The sequence below is a fragment of the Urocitellus parryii genome, chromosome 8 (assembly GCF_045843805.1).
Source record: "Urocitellus parryii isolate mUroPar1 chromosome 8, mUroPar1.hap1, whole genome shotgun sequence".
Classification (NCBI taxonomy): Eukaryota; Metazoa; Chordata; class Mammalia; order Rodentia; family Sciuridae; genus Urocitellus; species Urocitellus parryii.
Window position 1 is genome coordinate 134,946,824 of NC_135538.1, and position 21,639 is coordinate 134,968,462.

Sequence of the window (21,639 nt, forward strand, 5' to 3'; positions counted from 1 at the left end):
GTCCCTAGGGCTAAAGTGTTATGTTTCTTTGGGGTGGGAACAATAGGGCCAAGTTCAAGTCCCAACTCGGAATTTATGTGTGTCTCTTTTGAAGGGGGGAAGGGACTCTGGAATATGAATTATCTTCACTTGTTAATCCTGCACATGCTTCTGACTCATGAGTGGCAGCAGTCATGGGAGCAGCTCCAGCCTTTCTCAGCAGATGTCACTGTTACTGTGTATGTGAAAGTATTTACAAAGGAAACGAGAACAAATGACTAATATAGAGTTCGTGTTTATCAGTTTTGCCAAATATTTAACATTTCTTGACTAATATCTTCTTTATATTTTAAGGGATTTGATATTTTTAAACTTGACATGATTGCTAGATTGCTAAATCTAGACCAGCTTCATATAAAAAAAAAATTTTTTTTTCCAGTCCAAATTTAACCTGAATCACCCTTTTGCTTTCATTGCCATTGTAATTTTGTGGCAACTGAAAGTTAACTGAAATCAAAGTTATTAACAGATGTTTTCATGTTTCTTTAGAGAGCAACTTGACTACTCAGGTATTCAGGCTATTTCTAGAAGATGCTTTGTCTCCTGAAATTAGATATTTTTTTTCTCTCAATCCTACCCTTTTTTAAATGCTCTTTGTTAAAATTAAATATTTAGTTTTATCCCATGATTCCTCATTGAAAAAAGTTTTTTACTAATCATAATAAAATATTTGTGAGAGCTTAATTTTTCATATTTAGGAAAATTAAGTTATAAATAGAATAGGAATTTTTATAAATGGCTCTTGTTCACAGTATTGGAATTAATAAAACTTCTTAAAGCCATTTTAATTATTCATTTGTGTTTGTTTTTCCTGACATGAACTAAATTTTCTTTAAAAAATGTCTTGCAGGTTAATGAATCAAAAACGATTTTAAAGCTTTGTGATTTTGGATCGGCTTCACATGTTGCAGATAATGACATAACACCTTATCTTGTCAGTAGATTTTATCGTGCTCCTGAGATCAGTAAGTTTCTCAAAATGTTCTTTGACCTGGGCCATCATATGCGGTGGAAACAGCATATGTAATGTCTAAGCACTGTTTTCCATCACACTTCAGCAGCTGCTCGAGTTCATTCATGAGGAAGGGAACCATAGCAAGTTCATCCTCCTCAGGTGGAATGAAAGTAGTTGTGGCAGGAGTCTTGATCATGTCAAGCAAGAGTAGCAAAACAGGTGTGGAAAATCCTCGACTTTAGAAGACTGCTCTTGGTTATTCAAGGTCTGATTATTACATTTATGGATTGTATGGGACCTTTGTTTTTTCTCTTCCTGTTGCCTTGGTTGAGGTTGGTTAGCACCTCCACCAAAGGTGAAGTGAAAAAAAGAATATATATTTTCTTTTTGACCCTTCACTTCTCCCATACCCCTACTTTTGAAGTTTTAAGAGTCTTCGTTAAGAATTAGTTGGGAAGAACACAAAATTAATTGCCAAACTGACGTGTTCAAGTTATGATTATAATCAAAGTCAAGATAGTCCCCTGTTAATGGAAATAAAAAAATTAATTTAAGTGAGTCATTGATATATTAAAAACTTGCATTTTGTTTTCAGTTATAGGTAAAAGCTATGACTATGGTATAGATATGTGGTCTGTAGGTTGTACCTTATATGAACTCTACACTGGAAAAATTTTATTTCCTGGCAAAACCAACAACCATATGTTGAAACTCGCCATGGATCTCAAAGGAAAGATGCCAAATAAGGTAGGACATTAGCTTAATTTTTCAAGTTTTTGTATAGACTGATGGACATTTACCATTATAGCTGTGAAATAAAAAATTTTAGAGAGGTAGATAGATGTCTACCTTCATTCCTTAGCTCTTTTCAAGTTTCTGATGTTCAAATTAGTGGCTCTAATCACCCAAGAGCTATTAAATGAACTTTTTTTGTGTGTGTGTGGTGCTGGATGGAGATTGAAGCCAGGACCTTGTGCATGCAAGGTAAGCACTCTACCAACTGAGCTATATCCCCAGCCCTATCAAAAGAACATTTTCAGTGATGGGGAGAGGAGGAGTTCAGTCTTGTTATGTGTTTGGGAGATAAAATGAAAAAAGATGTAGACTGGTTTAGTTAAAATGAAAGAAGTGCTTGGTGGTTAGAGAAAGAATAGATGAACTTTGAGCTTAATAATTAGCTTGTTAAAGATTAGAAGTCATTGGGAAAGGAGGATACCAAGAAAATTCACTTATTAGAATATCTTTTGAACATAAAGCTCACCCTTAGTGCTTCAGCTATCCTACTAGTTTTCTGTTTAACATGAAGGAACAACTTTATTTATGAGAAAGATATTTATGAAAATATGAGAGGGCTTTCTGTATCTTAGCTGTTCTAAGATTTCAGCTTGTTTATTGAATTTCTGAAACATTTTAACAGATTTTTCTTATGGATCAGAATCCATTATTATTTTTAGAATTGTTCAAATTCTATTACATCAAACTTGTTTAGAATAAGTTGTACAAATTAGTTACGTTGACACTTGTTTTAATGAAATCTTACCTGTATCATAGCAATTGTTTGTCAGTAACTGTGAAAATGTCATTTCATATTATTAGTAATTTAGGTATAGCATTTGGATTAGTTATTGCAAAGATGTTAATAAGTTCTGAAAGCAAGAAACTAATACCAAGAGAGACTACATAATAAACTTATGTAAATATTGTTAGTAGGCCCAGGCTGCTTTATAATTTTAAGTTTAAAATCCAGATTTTTCTGTCTTGTTTTATAGATGATCCGGAAAGGTGTATTCAAAGACCAACATTTTGATCAAAATCTGAACTTCATGTATGTAGAAGTTGATAAAGTAACAGAGAGGGTAAGTGTTTTTAAGTGTGCTACATTAAATGAATTGAGTACTCTGTGGTACATGGAGCTGTGAATTAAAAAAAAATAAAATATTTTTAAATTTCCTTTTTCCTGTCAAACAGTTTCTCAATAAAATATGTCAGGTTATGAAAGGATGATTTTCAGTATCATCATGAGTTTCTTTTTGTGATAGGTCATATTCAGGCCTTCATTACCTATGCTCTTGGATCACTTCCTAGGTCTCGCTTCCCATTCAGCTTGTGTTCTGCTTCTAGAGTGATCTTTCTGAAAACAAATCTGATTATGCTAATTCTTATTGCTTAAAATACTTTGTTGGCTCCCTACTATCTATGATATTTGAGTTTTTCAGAATGACAAAGTTCTTTTTGGTATGAACTCCACTTTCAGCAGTTTCTTTTATCCCCACCATTTTACACTTGAATGATAGGGACATTGGTTCAGACTTCCCTGAGCTAATTTAATTTGCCTCCTCATCTCCTACAAAAAAATTTATTCAAGCCTTAGCAAAAGTACATGTTGTATACATGTACTGTGTGCATAACTTTGTCAAAGCACATGTTTGTTATCAGCTTGTTTACATGTCTGTTTCCTGCCACTTAAGAGTAGGGAAAGTACAGTTTGACCAGTTTTTACTCTTTGTCTTCATTGCTAACTTGGGGAGCTTTTCCATCTAAGATTTTTTTTTGGTTTTTTGTTTGTTTGGGTTTGTTTTGTTTTTGGTCGGCTTGTTTATTTGCGGTTTTTGTTTGGTTGGTTTTGGGGGAATTTTGTTTGGTTGGGTTTTTGTTGTTGTTTTTGATGGGGGTGTTTGTTTTTGTTTTTGATGCTAGGGATTAATCCTATGGACACTCAACCGCCAAGCCATATGTCCAGCCATTTTTATTTATTTTTTATTTTGAGACAGTATCTTACTAAGTTACCTAGTGCTTTGCTATGTTGCTGAGGCTGGCTTTGAACTTGAGATCCTCTTGCCTCAGTCTCCTGAATTGCTGGGGTTATAGATGTGAACCACCCACATGTCTAAGTTTTTTTATTACTTATTGAAAAGATGTAGAGGATAAAGAAAGCCACATAAATTTTAAAAGAGCAGTTGATTGTGATTGATATACATATTCTTAATATTTTTGTAGACAAAAAAACAGTCTGATGTAAGTCATTTTTGTTTAGTAATTTATTTAGAGATACGCATTGTAAAAATTATTTTTAGGAGAAAGTTACTGTCATGAGCACCATTAATCCAACTAAGGACCTGTTGGCTGACTTGATTGGGTGCCAGCGACTTCCTGAAGACCAACGTAAAAAAGTACACCAGCTAAAGGACTTGTTGGACCAGATCCTAATGTTGGACCCAGCTAAGCGAATTAGCATCAACCAGGCCCTACAGCATGCTTTCATCCAGGAAAAAATTTAAACGAGATGAAGAAACTCCAAGGGTTTGAGTAATTAAATACAAAGACTGAAGAAATTTCACAGCAGTTTATTATTAATGTATATAAACTTATAAATATTTCTCCAGCAAATTTGAGGAAGCATGATATATTTGAATTAACACCAAGGGTGATATTTCTTTTAGAAATGTTAGTTAATCTGTTTTGTGTCTTATGTGAAATTTCACTGTAGAACTGTTTTAATTGCCAAGACTGCACAAAATTACAGTGCTAATGTATATGGTTGCAGTTCACATAAAAGACAAAAGCATCTGTTATAAAATGAGTAGTAATATGGGTGGTTGATTCGTTTTTAGCAGAATTGGCTTCATTTTGGTCTTCAGATAAAATGGCCAGCATAAATGCTGTTTATATTCACGTTTTCCTAGGTGTGTGTGTGCAGGCCACAGCAGCATGCCCTTGGTGTAGTCAGTGCCGAAAGGGGTCTGTTCCTTCTTGAGCCTGCCTGCAGGGACGGTCTCCTCTTTTAAAGCAGGTTGTGTACAACATTCAGTACACTGAAGGTAAGCTAAACCATCAACATCACTGGTGTTTTAAGATGTTATTTTATTGGAATAATTGACAAATGAGGGATAATAGCTTTGTGGCAGAATTCCCTGCATGTGTGATAACTGATCTTGTTTTATTTTTTGGCATTGCAACTGTGGCATAGTTACAATTTCTGTTCTGTTCATCACATTTAAAATTTGAAGAGTACGCGCTTGATGGATAGAGCGCCTTCAGTGTACTGTTTCTTATTAACTTTACTTTTTTAAAATCAACTTGCTATAGACTTTATATACATTTTGTTAAATACAGTTCCTAGTGACATAGAAACGATGCATAGTTTTCATTTACTAATTACAAATGTTGAGGCCTAATTCTCAAAGTCCTCATATTTAAAGGTTAGATAGACAACATAATGAAATTTTTAACTATTTGTATGTCATTTTGAAAGTGTACTGCTTTATGGTAAAAGTGTTTTTTCATTTGTTCATTGTTTTCATTATTTGTGATCATGTTGTCTTTCAATACAGGCATAAACCTTCCACTCTTGAACAAAGCAGCTGCTTTTTAAAAGCGGTAATTGCTTCTTTACCTTTTATTTCTTTTGTAAATGAAGCTTTTCTTTAAGATTGTGACTTTAAAGTGTTGTCTATTGCATAAACAGTTGACACTCACTTATTGTAAAGTGAAGATTGTTCTACTGCATGTGAAGTGGACCATGCAGATTTCTGTATGTTCTCAGTATGCATCACTAGATAATAAAGTCTTTTGTGAACAAGGCATTTGTAGCCATTTTTAAAAGTTTTTGTCTTCAGTGCTGGTAAGTCAGGTAAACCATAAATAGTTAAAAGCAACCTTTCTTTTTATCCTGAAGTCTTTAATTGAGAGTATTGTTGAAAGAAGTAAATCTAGCCAAAAGTTTATCAATTTATTAATAATTAGGATTCTAATTATTTTTATCCCCCACCCCCCAAAAGCCCACAATATTGTCAGCTTTCAGTGTAGTGAGATTATTCCTGTAGGTTATGGGGTATAATGCAGGATTTAACTAATGTTTTTGCTATTTTCTCACTTTTCCTTTTGATGGTGCGGAAAGAGAAAAAGGAAAACGGGGCACAGGCCATTCAACGCCTTCTGCAAGGGGTCTGATTTGCTGAGACACCAGCTTCACCTTCTTAACAAGGTTATTTCTGACAGCATGTGTAGATAAACATTTAGCAACGATTTAAAACAAAATCATGTAAATCAGCTTGGTTTTGCAAAACAGAGGAATTCGTATTTGTAACTTGATACGATTTTCAAAAGCATATGTAATCTTTTTCTGTTTGGGGGGTAAAATTAATGCTTGTCTCCCTGAGGAATATGGAAAACAATCAGATTTTAGGGATTTAAATAGTATTTTAAAATTGTAAATGGGATTTTTTTATTCACCCAGGCACCTAATTACAACAAGCATGCACATTTTGGTGCATTCAAGAATGGAAAATCAGAATAGCAGCATTCTTCTGGTGGGTTTTGCTCCAATTAAAGACATGAAATGAACTGCACAGCCAGGAAGGTGATAGATGATATAATAAGCCAACTCTGAATCTACACCCCGACTCTTCATGGTTTAGACTTACTAAAATAAAAGCAAGGTGATTTTTCATCTTCAGGTAGAGTGAAGCCTTTTAAATAAGGCATCACATGCAGCTTTTCTACCTTAATAATATGGATAGTAATTTTCCCACCATTATGTACTTTATTTTGGTGACAGTATGCTGCATATTCAAGTCTTTTGTAGTTATTTTCACTCAAAATAGTTGACATTTTGATGCTTCTGGTGATTTTCATGACTTCATTTTATATAATTATTTAATAAGTAAGTTAATTTCCACTAGAAACAGTTCATCTTTTACCTTCAAAACTATTACCTGTTCTTTAAAAAACAAAGTTGCTTGTTACTTGTTCTTTGTGTTTTAGGTGCAGCTCAGTGGAAGATGATGACAACCAGAAGACATGAGCTAAGGTTTCTGTCCTATAAAAGATTAAAAAAAAAAAAGGCTCCATTTAGTTTTTGTCTAATTTTTTTAGTTTTCAGCATTATGATTTGGGTTTCATTGGTGTTTGGTATTTAGAATAGTAGTGCTATTGTGGTGTTCATCTTGTAAAGTGCTTGTTTTCTCATACTTCCTGCCTCTTCTCCCCTATACCCCTCCTCTAAAATAAAAATAGTACTTAAGTTTAGTGATATAAAAGGCTCTTGGGTGCTTAAGATCCCACATAACACATGGTTGTAAAAATTATATGCTAAGGATTATTAGAAAAACAGCAGCATACATCTAAAAGTAATCTTCAGCTTTAAGCAGGTACAGAAGAGTAGAAGCAGGAATTTTAAGAATGTATTTAACTCCTTTAGTTAATCTATTCTCTTACTTAACCTTTAATAACCTTGTTTTAACAAGTGCTCCAGTCATGGTCTTAAAATAGATTACTCAGAGCCATTGTCAGTTTTTCTTAAGGGAAATGAAAAAGGTGATAACTAGTTTTTCATGTTCCAAAATTTAGCATTCCTATTTTTATCTACTTGAAAAAAACCCTGTAAAAAACATCTTACATACATATACATGGTTTTATTTGAATTTGTAATTTTGCTGAGGCAGAAATTTGGAACTTTTTTTAAGACCTCTGTAACATTGAAGTCGTTTAGTTAATGATCTTATTTAACAAACCTGCATTCGTGTTTCAGAATAGCTTTATAATTTTCAAATAGAAGTATCTGTTATGAAGTTTCAGCTTTCTTATACTTTATGGCAAAAATAATATCAAGTACCTGAGAGTTCGTGAAAGTCTTAAACATAGTTCCAAAGATGTCGTAGTTCTTTCTAGGGCTGGAGGAGAACTGGAAAGCATATGAAGTTTAGGTACATTGTCTCTGGGTAGGTTATTCTCAAAGATCATCAGAAATAAGTGGATTTTGAGCAAGGGGAACATCTTGTCATAAATAAGATCCTCCTGATATTTGTGTTTATCTGTAAATCTGTATTGAAAACTATTTCTTCATTTCCCAATGGCTATCTCACTCTATTTGCTGGACTATTTTGTTGTATTTTTAACATAAGTAATATTTATCTTGACATTATAACTACCACATTTTCCTAACAAAAATAAACACTAAGGACATTTTTTTACAATACAAAATATGTAATGTTTTATAGTATGTGATAGAGGTATTGAAATGTTCTCAGTTTTGTTCCAGACTTGCATTCCTCTTTTCTGCTTTACCCATACTTTATCATCATTCATAAGCAGAACTCCCAGCTATATAGGTAGAGATAAAATCTCTGAAATTAAACAGGAATCACATTCATTAAAATTTAGGTTAAGCAATTAGGGAGTGTCCTCTTAAGTGTTGGAGATACAAAATAAGTCACATAATCAAATATGTAATACACCTTCTTCAGTTAAAATGACATCATTAACAGTGGGCTCCATAACTATGTTTTTTTAACAGTATGCTAGTTCCAAAATGAAATTCAACATATATTTTATATCCTTTATAAAAATGTCCCCCAGCAAATTCATTTGTGATTTTTGTTTTTATTTTTTACATGTCAAATGATGTACACTAATTTGACTTTAAGATATTTTCCAGTTATTTTGAGATACCATTGTAGCATCCTTAATTTTTCTTCTCCTTCTATATATAGGGTAAGGGACAGTTCTGAAGAACCTTTCCATTTAGCAATCAAGATATGGAAGCTGATCTCTGAAAATACTCAATGTGTATCCTAATTGTTCATGGTATTATTTGATTTGTAACTTGCATTTTAGCAGCATATGTCCCCAATTGACTTATTGGAAAACTTAATAAAATAATGCCTCTTGGTAGCATATTGTCTGCTGATTTTTTTCCCCCCCTTGGCTTAGGTTTGGCATTTTACATTTAGTTTAAAGTTACAAACATTCTTACCTGAGGTTTCTTAGCTGCCATTTCATTAAGGATAGATATGATTTGAAAAGTATTCTGGCTAGGTGTGGTGTTGCACACCTGCAATCCCAGTGACTTAGTTAGCTGAGGTAGGAGAATCACAAGTTCAAAGGTAGCCTCAGCAGCTTAGCAGGCCCTAAGTCACTTAGTGAGACTCTATTTCAAAGTGAAAAAAACAGAAATGGCTGGGGATGTGGCTCATTGGTGAATCGACTGTGGGTTCAACCCCAGACCAAAAAAATATATATATATTCTGTGCTCAAATATAATTAGGGACTGGTGGGCTGAAGCTATATAGAAATCCTAGAAAAATCTGAAGATTTTGATGTGCATCTCAATGACTGGAAAAGGTATGGGGATAAATGTGGCATATATCCTCAGATTCTGGAACCTGTACCTTGAAAACAACCAATGTGGTAAGATTTTCCTCACAAACAGCAATACAAAGTAATGAACTAACTTCCTTTTTTTCAAGTAACAAGTAAATCGGTTCACTGCCCGTTTAGAACACTGACATATCAGGCTCTTAGCCCTAGCCTATTCATTCCTTTCTTCCTTTAAGGAAATGTTTTCAGCTTTTAAGAATAAAATAAGGCCAGGCACAGTGGAGCATGCTTGTTAATCTCAGTAACTCAGACTGAGGCAGGAAGGTGGGAAGTTCAAAATCAGCCTCAGCTATTTAATGAGGCCCTAAGCATATTAGACTCTGTCTTAAAAAAAAAAAAAATGCTAAGGATATTGCTCAGTGGTTAAGTGCTCCTGGGTTCAATCCCCTTTACCAAACATAATAAGAACGACCAAAGAGGTTGTGTAAATCCCTAGTGCATGCAAAGTACGATTAGGTTATTCGGGCAAGGGTAGAAGTGTCTGGCTTTGTAGAATACATCCACCCCAGCTGGAGTTAATCATCTCCAAGTGGCAGGTAAAGACTGATTCTGGTTGCATCCTTTATAAGAAATGGGATGAATGTTAGTGTCTTAAAGGACCACATTCTAATTTGCTTGGGGTGTCAGGATAGAGCTACATAATTGTATACCACAAGTGGTCATGAGGTCATTGTTTCTGGTGCATTTGAGAGAATTATGCAGAGTGGAAGGTGGAAACCAGATCTTTCATATGTCCATCTGTGGCTCATTAAAAAAGCCAAGTCAACCTTGCTAAGATCCAATGAGCTGAGGAAAAAAGTGAATAATGGAGAGCAAAAAACCGGATTTCTGAGCAAGTTAAATTTTCTTGAACAAGAATACTTTCTTTTTTTATTTTTATTTAATTTTTTTAGTCATACATGACAGTTGAATGCATTTTGATATATAATACATACATGGAATGTACATACATCAATCATATTGTCTATTCTATTCTGCCCTTGAACAGGATTACTTTCGACAATAAACTTTGCCAAATACTTCCATCCAAAATAATGGCTAATGCATGACCAATGTGATTCTGCAACATGCACGATCAGAAAAATGAGAAATTATATCCAATTTAAGTATGATATATCAAAGTGCATAAATGTATTCTACTGTCATGTATAACTTAATATTAAAGTTCACCATGAAAAGTAATAATATTGGCAGAGATAGCTGGGTGGAGTGGTCGCTCATGCCTGTAATCCTAGCGACTGGAGGCTGAGGCAGGAGGAACATTACAAGTTCAAAGCCAACTTTAGCAACCTTGGCCCTAAGCAGCTTAAGTAGATCCTGTCTCAAAACAAAAAGGATTGGGGTGTGACTCAGTGGTTAAGTGCCCCTGGGTTCCATACCTAGTACCAAAAAACAGTGGTAGAGCAGGTGCAGTGGCACACCCTGATAATCCCAGCCACTTGGGAGGCTGAGGCAGGAGGTTCACAAGTTGGAGGTCAGTTTGAACAAGTTAAGAACCCTGCGTTACAAAGGGATGTAGCTCAGTGATAGATTACCCCTAAATTCAATCCCCAGTTAAGCAAAATTAATGATGGTAGAAGTTGGCTTTGAACACATCTGAAAAAATAGCCAAATGTTTCATAGTTGCTAGTTTCTTTTCACTTATTGACATGTATTACCTGTTTGATACAAGAATTTCCCTTTGTTAATCAATGGGATAAACTTGAGATGACTGCATGTATGGTTTCTACAAACTTGCCACTTCTGGTCTTATTCAAGGGACTCAAGCCTTAGGGAGGGTGGGGGTAGGAGCAGCACCTGTATTTTTAATAAGTGATGTTGACCTTAAAATTATTGATACCTTTGTCCCGTGATGGAAAATGGCAATACTTCTTGTCCAGATTTGATATTTATATTTAATAAAGCAGTGTTGGAAAACCATCTGATAGGTATTTCAGTATCTCCTTTATTTAGGTCTAATAGCATCCTAAATAAAATAGCCTGGTTGTTTACAATAAAAAAATTCACCCTTTGCCAGATGCAGTGGCACTTGCTTGTAATGCCAGCTACTCAGGAGGATAACAAATTAGAGGCCAATGTGGTCAACTTAGCAAGACCCTATCTCAAAAAGCACTGGAGGGGTTGGGGATATGGCTCAGTTGGTACAGTGCTTGCCTCGAATGCACAAGGCCCTGGGTTCAATTAAAAAAAAAAAAAAAGGACTGGGGATGTAGCTCAGTGGTTGTGCCCCCAAATTCAATCTAAGTACTAAAAAGAAAGAAATCACTCTTAGAAACCCTTGCTTCACTTTTTGCCACATATTTTCATCTGATGATCTAGCAGGTAAATTCATGTCCATAAAAGAAAATCATCCTTCATAGAGGACGTCAAAGCTCAGAATCAGTTTTTTCCCCCACACTGTAAGGGGCCAAAGCAGCCCTCCAATACAGGAATCAGTTCTGTGTTTCCCTGACAGCCTTAACCTTTGTGACCTCTACTTCCACATGCTCTTCCCTGCCATCTACTTCCATCTCCCATGCCACTGCAAACCTTGGCCTCACTGAAAGGGTTTGTGTCTGTTCCCACATACCATGTTCCTGAGCTTGCCTGGAACATTCCTTGCAAGAAGGAGAACATTAATTTGTTAAGAACTCACTCTCATTCCTCTGCTGACAGTAAAGTCAATGCTAAGTCAGTTTATTCTTGCACTAGGTCTGCCTTCCTGAGTCATTCTTATTTCCCTGTTACATTTTTTGAATATTTGCTATCACCAGGCAGCCAGCATCTCACCAGGGTAATTTTTCCTTCTCAAAAGAGGGTAAGCCACCTGAGGAAATAAAAGTCTGAATATGGGGCAGAGTCAGAAAAATAGGTTTTAAGGGATAGAGCGCCTGATAGATCCAGTCCACACAGGAGCTGGAGCTGGACAACTAGAAAATGGCTCCAGTCGTTTATTTGAGGGGGTACATCAAAGGCAAGGATAAAGTTTCAGCAGGAGGACTCTTGCTTCATGGTGTCTTGTCCTCAACAGGTTGATTGTCATCTTAGCAAGCCACACCCATCTCTGAGAGGCTGTATTGCTTTGTGGCTCCAGCAGGTAACCCCATCTCCAGTGCTCTGTGGAACCTGGCAGAACTAGGTAGAATGTCACATGTATTGGTGCAGTCTCACCAGCAGGAGTGCCGCTGGGAGTTCCCAGACACCAGACTTTCTTACTCAAAGGCTTCCATGCCGATTTGGTTCATGAATGGCTTCTGACAATTGCTGTATGCCAAACACTTTTAATCCTATTCATTTAATCCTCGTGATTATATGAAATAAAAGGCATTTCATTCATTTTACAAATCAGATAATGAAGCACAGAGAGGTTAAAGAAACTGCTTATGTAGACTAGAGCTGTTAAGTGACAGAGGCTGGTTTCTATTTCAGGTTATAGATCAATCAGTGCTTTTAACCATTCATGAATAACAATCCCAATGATGGTGGCACATGCCTATAATCCCAGCAACTCGGGAGGCTGAGGCAGGAAGATCATGAGTTAAAAGCCTCAGCAACTTAGTGAGGCCCTAAGCAACTTAATGAGACACTGTCTCAAAAAAAAATAAATAAAAAAGGGATGGGGATGTGGCTCAGTGGTTAAGGACCCCTGGGTTTAATCACATGTATATTATATTTATGCAATTATATATAATATGAAATATATATATATTTTTTTCTTTCTAAAGTCTTGTAAAACTTCACATCATTATGACCCTAAAGATGAAGGAATAAAATCCAGTTAAGTGATGAGAATGAACACAAAGCACTTGTTGTAAGGTTCAGTTCTCAAATTGAGGGAACTGAGAGTAAAGATAATTGACAGGAACCAAAGAAGGTCACTGAGAATTGAAGTGAATGAAAATAAAAGTCCACTTTTGCATTATAGTTCTGTGAAAAGAATATTATACCGGTTTTGATAATGAGAATTATTGGATGGAATACAGGTAAAATTCCATTACTTTTAGGGGAACTGACCAATTATTTTCTATTGTGGAAAATTATTTGATGTTAACTAAAAGCTAAGCATGCTCCCTGTGATTCCTGCCTCTTAGAAAACTATTTGAACCTTTTTTTAAAAAAACTAAAAGTAACAGAGAAAGCAAACTACATTTGCTCTCGTTAACATTTATTTGAATTACTCATTAATGCATCTCCCCATTCCTAATTCAAATATTCTGTCTCATTTGGGAGGATGATACACAGAAACTTAATAATATCTGGGTTTGTGCCTTGAATTGGTGGGAAGGAAGAGGCCTTTTATTTCATTTGGTACATTTGGGTAATGTTTTAAATTATATTCATTTGTTATTTTTTAATGTGGAAGAAAAACTAGCCAGGCAAGTGGCTCATGATTGTAATCCTAGCAGCTCAGAGGCTGAAGCAGAGGATCACAAGTTCCTCAGTAATTTAGTGAGGCCCAAAGCAATTTAGTGAGACCCTATCTCAAAAAACAAAAAGGGCTGGGGATATGCCTTAGTGGTAAAGCATTCCTGGGACCAATCCCCAGTACCAAAAAAAAAAAGAAAGAAAAGAAAAACTCACTTGAATTCATCAATCATCCGCTGAAACAGAAGCACACTATAGCCCAGGATACCCAGATCTTTGATTTATGCATGTTAAGGCTTTTCTTCATGTTTTCCAAAGTGTGATCCAAGAATCACCTGCACTAAAAATCGCTCAGGATGCTTGTTCATAGTGTCTATGGATCCCCCTCCCCAAAATTTTGTTTCAGTCAGCCAGAGGTAGAAGCCAGAATTCTATTGTTTTGTTTGTTTCCCTGATTCCTAGCAATAAAGTTTGTCAAAGTTTTTCACTTGTTAATGAATTAAGCTTCACGGAAAGACAACAATGTAGATCCTTGAAGAAAAAAAAAAAAATCCAGTAATGAGATTCTGACTTCGGACTACGACCTTATTAGATTTTTTCTTCAACTATCAGGTTAAAGTGGAAAAGGGTTATTGTATTCCTAAACCTGTAGTTGGGTTCAAAAGAGAATTGATAATTACTTTCACGTATATGACAAAGAAGGGCCTGGACAAATGGCAAGTTTCTAAGGACTGGGGAAAATCTGGAGGATCTCAGATATTCAATTAAGAGAACAGCAACTTCTTTAACTTTTAAGGGCCAATCAGTGTCCAAAGATCAGAATGACAGATGATTTGTGGAGGTTAAGAGGGAGAAGAAAAAGGTTGATACAGAGTGGGAAGATCTCTGAAGAATGTCACTGAGAAGTAACTACAAGTCTTACATGATTATAACACAGCACGATCCAAGAATAACTACAACAGCAATCTATCAATTATACCATTTATTGATGATAGAGTTATACTGGAAAACAATCACAACAAAAGAACAAGCTGCTGAAGAGAATACTTAGGTTTACTAAGTAAAACGTTTCTTTGAAACATAACATGAAGAATTGTCAGATGCAGCAATGTGTAAGCCCTTGGATCTGTATACAGATGGCTCAGCTGTGACGCACAGGCTGCACTCCATATCTCGCCAGGCAATCAATTTGTGTGGGTTTTCTTGTTAATTTGTTTTTGTTTTGTTTTTGTTTTTATGCCTGCATCTCAGAATGACAAACCATATGTTAGCTGAACTTCTTGGAATACATTTGCTCACATTGGGATGTATGAAAGAAAAGAGTTATTTTTGGTCAATGGGTGAGCATTTACCCTTATCCATAAACGAAGGTGAAAAACAGTTTAGTTTCTGAATATAGAATGGTCTATTCATTAGTATACTTTTTTGGTAAGGTTTCCTTTTGGTCCATTGTGATTTAATTTCTTCCCTGTGATTTTCAGGAAAAGACAGGGGTATAGGTGAAACTGGTATTGGAGACCTTGGTGGCAGGCATCTTGTTGAGCCTATTTTAACCAGTGATTGAGTAGTTTGGGTAGTGGAAGGCTTGGGTGAGAGTTCTTGGCATGAATTTGAAGTGAAACTTTTGGGATTCTTAAAATCATCATAAGTTGCAATACATTGTTTTGTGGTTGGTGAACTTTTTAGAGATGGTGATCTAGAATTCCATTTATATTTTCCATCACCACTCCAATTCCACTTTGAAGCATTTTGTTCAAGCTTACCACAACCAGAACTGTTTTTTCTCTTTTCTCGGCTTTTATCTACACAAGATGTCAGAAGACTCAAAGCGTCAGGAAGTTTGGGCTGCCTCGCTTTCAATGTACTTTTGGAGGAAGAGGGTCGCTCAGAAACTGCTGGAGAACAGAAAGCACTTGGTAGCCTAGACCGCTCCTTTTGTATAGTCATATGTTGTAATCGTTCCAGTTCTAGTAAACGAGTTATCAGCTGTTCAATGGAGCTTTCTGGAGAGTCCAATGTTGCTTTCCAATTTTCACATCTTGAAAAGGCAAATTTGTGCAAATCCAGAGTATTGAAAGGAGGGGGAAGAAAATCAGGATATAGAAATACTTCACTTGGTTCCTCAGTAAAAGATTCCTCAACATTTTCTATTGTTTCTGGCTTTAACTTCAAGTCCATCTTTTTAAAATAGCTGAGTAAAGTATCATTAGTGTTCTCGTTTTCTGATAAGTCACTTTCATCAGTTAAAATTTCTTCCACACTGCTGTTTCCATGTTTAAGGTTGCAGTTTGGAGCAGATAAAGTTTCTCCATTGCTGGTTTCTATAGGTGAACATGAATCAATTTGAAACTCACTTCTGTCCTTTAAAAAGTCTCCGTCAGCATAGGGCCAGTAGAGACCTATTGGCATCGGCAGTCCCAGTTTAGAACCAGCTTGCTGATCAGCTGGAGTACTTGTTAATGAGTGGTTTAGGGTAAAGAGCCTTATGGGATTATTGACTACATTAAAGCCAGTTTCCATTGTAGATTTTTTGAATTCCCTTTAAAAAATAATTTAATTAATGAGTGATTTGTTGACTATAATTAAAATGCTATTAAATGATACAAATAAATAACCTTTGTCAAAGATTGATTAACATTTAGTTCCCAATGGCACATATGTATATGTGTATCTAGCTATCTGCAACAAAAATATATTAATTTCAAAATATGCTTTAATTATATAAATTATACAGATTAAAATATTAATTAGATATCCCTTTGCACAAGTGCTTTCTCACAAAGTTAGCTTATCCAGCCGGTAGCAAGATACCTGAAATGAGACCTAAAAACAGCTAACTGTGGCTAGGAAGCCACAAGGTTAAAAGTGGCTAATTATATTCATTTACCTATATTGCACATGAAATTATGATGTCTGAAAATTAGGATATCCAACTCAAACTGAAATTATAGTGAAATGACTTAGAATCAGATAAAAGGAAACTTAACGAATGTACTTAGGTTACTTAACAAAGACTTCTGTTAATCACTGTAGTTTTAAAAAATTATTCTAACAAAAAAGTAAGAAATATCTATCAAACCAAAATTATTCCAGATATAGTCCCTAGTAATTTTCTTCTAATGGTGCCTTTTTACTTTAGGATTGATTCTTCTAGGCATTATATTAACATAATACTGTAAAACTACAACAATAATACTGAAAACTGCAAAAACACTAGGTCATAAAATACTGAGTTACTAGATTTTTTTTTTAAGATAGCTAGAAATACTGGGATTGAAAGATCAGATGCATTTAAGTTGACATGTGGTCTTAACATTGGTCTTGTTTCTATAAGTGGCCAGTTTACAGTAAAGATAAGGTAATCTAGGATTTTGAAAAATACTTTAATTACTACAGAAGGTGATAAAGGTTTATTCATTTAGCTAAGCACTATAGCTAAGCACTAGGAATGCTGCCTTGCCTTTGAAAAACTACAGGAAAATCCCTTTAAATCTGCAGTTGCTCAAAGACAGGAGCCCCTGCTGTATGGTAAAAAGAGCAGACAGGCTGGAGGAGGAAGGCCTAAGTGTGACCCCATACCAGCAGCAGTGAATAAGCAAAATGCAAAGGTCAATATCCACCTCAGGGGAGTTCTGAGGAGAACATGTTATATCACTGTACTTTGTGAAATGTTAAACACTAAATGCAAGTAATTTTCATCCTCCTTACTTGTTGATGGTACACTGAGGAGAAAAATTGTAATGAACTATTTCATTGACACCCAACTTCCATCTCTGTATCATCCTTAGGCCTAACCAGCATGAAGAGCAAATCCCTATCAAACACATGCTTCAGTTTAGTCCTCACAACATCCCCATGAGATGGGCTCTCTCCCTTTCCTCCTTTTATAGATAAGCACACTGAGATACACTGTGGCTAAGGTCACATATCTAGTAACTGGTGGGGCTGGGACTTGAACCCAGGAGGTAGAGATCATGGCTGTGATCCCAACCACTGCCTTCTTCTGCCTCCTTTAATGTTTGCTCCTCTGTTACTGTGATAAAAAAGTCAGTTCACTGTGTTTGACCTCTTACCTTGACATCCTTGTCCCTAGCTGAGTGCTTTCTCACAAAGTTAGCCTATCCAGCAGCACCAACATTCCCTTGTTAGCGCACACAATTCTCCTGGCACTTCTTGGTTCTCCCTTGAATTTTACATAAGAGCAGCTTTCCTCTGGGCCTCATGGAGTTGAAATCCTCTGACCAGAAGAGAGCTACTGTCAAGTGACGCACTCTGTTGTTACAGCTGGATGAGATGAATGGGACTTGGGATGCCCTTCACTATGTGTAAAAGTGTCACCGAGCAGTGTTCAAGAAGAGGTAATTTCCAAACACCTATGTTTTTAAGGGGCAGTCTAGCTGGTTCTAACCTATAGTAAAATCTAAGCACAAAACATGAGAATGCAAACCCAGGGAAATATGATATGACTATGCTACCTTCAAATCTCAGCTCCACCATCCATTAATTGTGTCACTTTGACAAGTTACAGAACTGGTCACCATGCCTCAGTGTCCTCATCTGTAAAACAGGGATAATGCTAACAGCACCTACCTTGTAACACTGGGCTCAGATTAAATGAGTTAATATGTATAGAGAATTCAAAGAGTTCCTGGAATAGTACTTCCCTATTATATTTCCTTTTCCTTTCAACGACAAGTCCAACTCTATCCATCTAATCCTCCATAGTAAGAGATGAAAATTACTACAACTTGAAGAGAACCCTAGTGTCATCTAAGCCTTCATAGCAAGGGCACAGTGAACTCACCTCTTACCTGCCTGCTGGCTAGTTTGTGGTGTCCACTACCACTTCCTATTTCAGGGTGGATTTCTGTAATTTCCACACAATTTTCTTTGGTTGTTTTTGGCTCTTGTATTTCAAGCAGCTAATTCATCTGTATTTAAAGTTATTTCAGTAATTTAGAGTATTACAAAAATATCTTCTTACCTGTTCTCCATGGTACTTCCTTCATTAAGAGGGTAACTCCATAACTGAAACAGCTCTTGTTTACTATTCTGATAATAGAAAGATCATGACAGTGTCTTAGAAAATACATGAATTTTTGAATGATAATTTAAGAGTATGATATGATGAATAAAATACCACCTGTGTTCTCCTGTGAGCATGCTCTGACATATTAAGTTCTAGCATCAGTTGCTCTACTGGAATTTCCAAATGGTTCTATGAAGCAGCAGAAGACTTAAACACAACATGCCTGTGTTTCCTGTTCATGTTCTAAGAAGGTATAGTTCTTGTTCTAACCACAGGATCTATCATAAGGTCCAATGTATTCCCTTTATGCATACAAAAATCATTTTGTTTTTACTGATTTCATCAGAAATCTATTATCAATACCAACTAAACATTGTTAACTAATGAACCTTCAGTATCATTAACATTATTTTACAGTGAAGCATTTAATATTTTGATCAAAAATTGTAAGTGAAAGATTAATTTTATGCCATTTCAAAACAGGATATTTACCATTTCAACCACTTTGATACATTGTAAGGGCTGAGACTACTTCCCTTTTGGCAATGACTAAAAAACACTATATTTACTACATGTCAATTTCCATGTCTAGTATTGTTTTATTAAAAATAGTTAAAATAAAAAAATATTAATTAAATGAACAATTTGCAGCCCTGTAAAACAGAAACACGTTGCCTTGGTTAAAGAACTGTGCAGAAATAAAATTTAAAGTTTAATTTTGAAGAAGAAAAAAATTTCAAGTATGCTTATCATTTTCAAACAATATGTTTGTGAATTATTTAAAACCAAACATCCTTACCTTATTAATTTTGCCTGAAAGAATGTGTATGAAAAAATGACAATTAATAGTTACATAAAACAGGTTGCTTTCAAACAAACCCCCTTTAACATAAGTAATTATTCCAGTATTAATATACACATCTAGGATTTCTTACCACCTGCTGCACTATCCCTTCCAGGTGGGAGGTTTTTATTTTCAAGAACAGGTACTTCGGAATCCAAACTCCAGGAAGATACATTCTAAAATAATATTTGGTTAGGATATACTTAAAATTAAGAAGATTTTTAAAAGCCCAAGTACACAATTTTACACGTTCTTTGGTTAAAGTATGACACAAGGCCCAAAGTCCTATGACCCCTCTGCCTCCAGGATGGATGCATTCAGTATCTTTGATGAAGACAATTCCTTTAATCAAACCTTTACCAGCTTGATAACACCTGACATCCAGGAAATGGAAGCACTCTTACCATAATTTATGATTCCCTTCTCATTTTATTAAAATGACACACAGGTTCTCAAAATTGATTTTAAAATATAATAAAAAGTCATGTTCCACTAGTGGTACACAATGGCATGTTCATCAGGTTTTCTGTGTCTGAGCACCAGATCGGAAAGCCTACAAAACCTTTCCACCAATCCTTGCATTATATCCAATGCTAACAAGTCTATAACTCTCAATCTAGATTTCAGATGTTGAGAAACACTCAGGAAATACTCAAAAAGAAAACAAAAAATGATTGAAAAGGGAAAGGTACTAATATCTACTAAGTATTTCTATTCCAGATGTTGTGCAGAGTGCTATAGGGGAGACCTGTGTGTGTGGGCAGGGAATGATTTTAATACTCTATTCTAGAAAGGGGAAGTGATAAGTTACGAAAGTAACTTGAGGAGTGAACCTAGTTGTTTTCTATCTCAGACAAAAAAAAATTTTATAAATGAATCTCTAAATGAATGAAATGTTAGGTATTATTAGGTATCAGCTCCACACTAAGGAGGAACAGGGAGAAATAAGCTTCAATACACACAGGGATTTAATTTATTCACAGCAGGGTATCTCCTGATAGGAAGGAAAGTGGGATATGGGAAAGGAGGGTGCCGATTATTTTTATTTGGAAACTTTTGAAAATAAAATTAATAAACTTCTGTTTCTGATATAACATATGTGAGGTCTAGTTGCTATATGAGAACCACCTGGGGAACTTTTTAAAAATGATAGTTGAGGGCTGGGATTGTAGTTTAGTGGTACAATGCTTGCCTAGCATGCGTGAGGCCCTGTGTTCCATCCTCAGCACTAAAAAGAAAAAAGTTGATAAAAAATACAGATTCTAATTCAGTAGAATGAGGGTGAAGTCAGATGTTTGCGTTTTAAAAACTTCCCCAATGGATTCACAAATTTCTTTCAGCTATATAATCCCAGGACACTAGTTAGTGTCTCAAATGTACATGTGAGAAACATCCTTACATTCATATGGTAAAAAGAAGTTGATAAAAACTGCTGTTTATACAAACAAATTAACAATCAAATGTGACATGGGTAAGGAAGGCTGGTCAGCTAAACATGAAATCAGTTAGTTTGCAAGTTTCTTAAGGCCTCAGACTTGGTTATTGCCTTGCTGATATTTTCCATGAAGTACACGTGAGAAAGCAAAATGGTGAGAATTGCCTGACTGATAACTGATAAATAGCATCTTTAACGAAATCTTCTGAGATTTGGAGAGAAGCTAACGTTTGATATCTCAAACGTGCAGAGGGAAAAACAGTACAAACAGCTCACAAACTGAAAGCAGTAAGGTTATCTCTGTAGTAAAAGTCAGTGGGAATTGTTTTAGCAATGAGAGCTCCTGCCCAAAGGCTCAAGTTCAGTAGCATCTGCCATACCTCCTGAGAAATGCTTGACAGATGGACTGTGGTGCCACAGTTCTCACCATTTCTTCTGCCCATTTTGTTGTAGCTGCTCCTCTGTTTCCTTAAAATCCTATACAGGTTGTGGGACAGGCACATTTATGGGTAAGATTCAACATTCATATAAAAAGAAAGTGGGAGCTTAGGGCACTTAACTGGTATACATGAGGCCCTGGGTTTGATCCCTCCCCCACCACACACACACACACACACACAAAAAAAAAAAGAAATAAAAGAAAATGTTTAGAAAGCAGAGTGGACTGTGAGGTTGGAGTAACCATATGAAATCAACCAGGATTAAAAAAAAAAAAAAAATGCGGGGCAAACCAGGACAAGAAAGGGCACAAACAAAAGCAAACTAGAAATTTAATTGACAGATGATTACAAAATTAAGACAGAGGTGAGAAAGGAGATATCAGATAAGAAAAATGA

The 21,639-nt window shown here is 35.6% G+C and overlaps 2 protein-coding genes across 13 annotated transcripts in view; one reads left to right on the forward strand and one right to left on the reverse strand.

The window, feature by feature from the left end:
• Positions 1 to 8,645, forward strand: part of Prp4k (pre-mRNA processing factor kinase PRP4K) — a 38,742-nt gene extending 30,097 nt beyond the window's left edge. Inside the window, exons 12-18 of one of the 12 annotated variants that reach the window (XM_077801627.1) lie at positions 890 to 1,004; positions 1,590 to 1,741; positions 2,764 to 2,850; positions 4,069 to 5,978; positions 6,231 to 6,303; positions 6,758 to 6,803; positions 8,485 to 8,645. In XM_077801627.1, the coding sequence (XP_077657753.1) occupies positions 890 to 1,004; positions 1,590 to 1,741; positions 2,764 to 2,850; positions 4,069 to 4,272 (558 nt within the window). In that variant the 3' untranslated portion in view covers positions 4,273 to 5,978; positions 6,231 to 6,303; positions 6,758 to 6,803; positions 8,485 to 8,645. The other 11 variants (XM_077801630.1, XM_077801624.1, XM_077801629.1 and 8 more) reach the window with 11 other exon arrangements.
• A 6,173-nt stretch (positions 8,646 to 14,818) lies between these two features.
• On the reverse strand, positions 14,819 to 21,246 carry Fam217a (family with sequence similarity 217 member A). The gene is made up of 6 exons (XM_026407107.1): positions 21,184 to 21,246; positions 19,460 to 19,544; positions 19,324 to 19,337; positions 18,639 to 18,713; positions 18,480 to 18,547; positions 14,819 to 16,034 (listed from the first exon to the last, which is right to left on the reverse strand). Exons 1-6 carry the CDS (start codon positions 21,244 to 21,246, stop codon positions 14,819 to 14,821), a joined length of 1,521 nt encoding a protein of 506 aa, XP_026262892.1.
• Between the last annotated feature and the right edge of the window lie 393 nt (positions 21,247 to 21,639).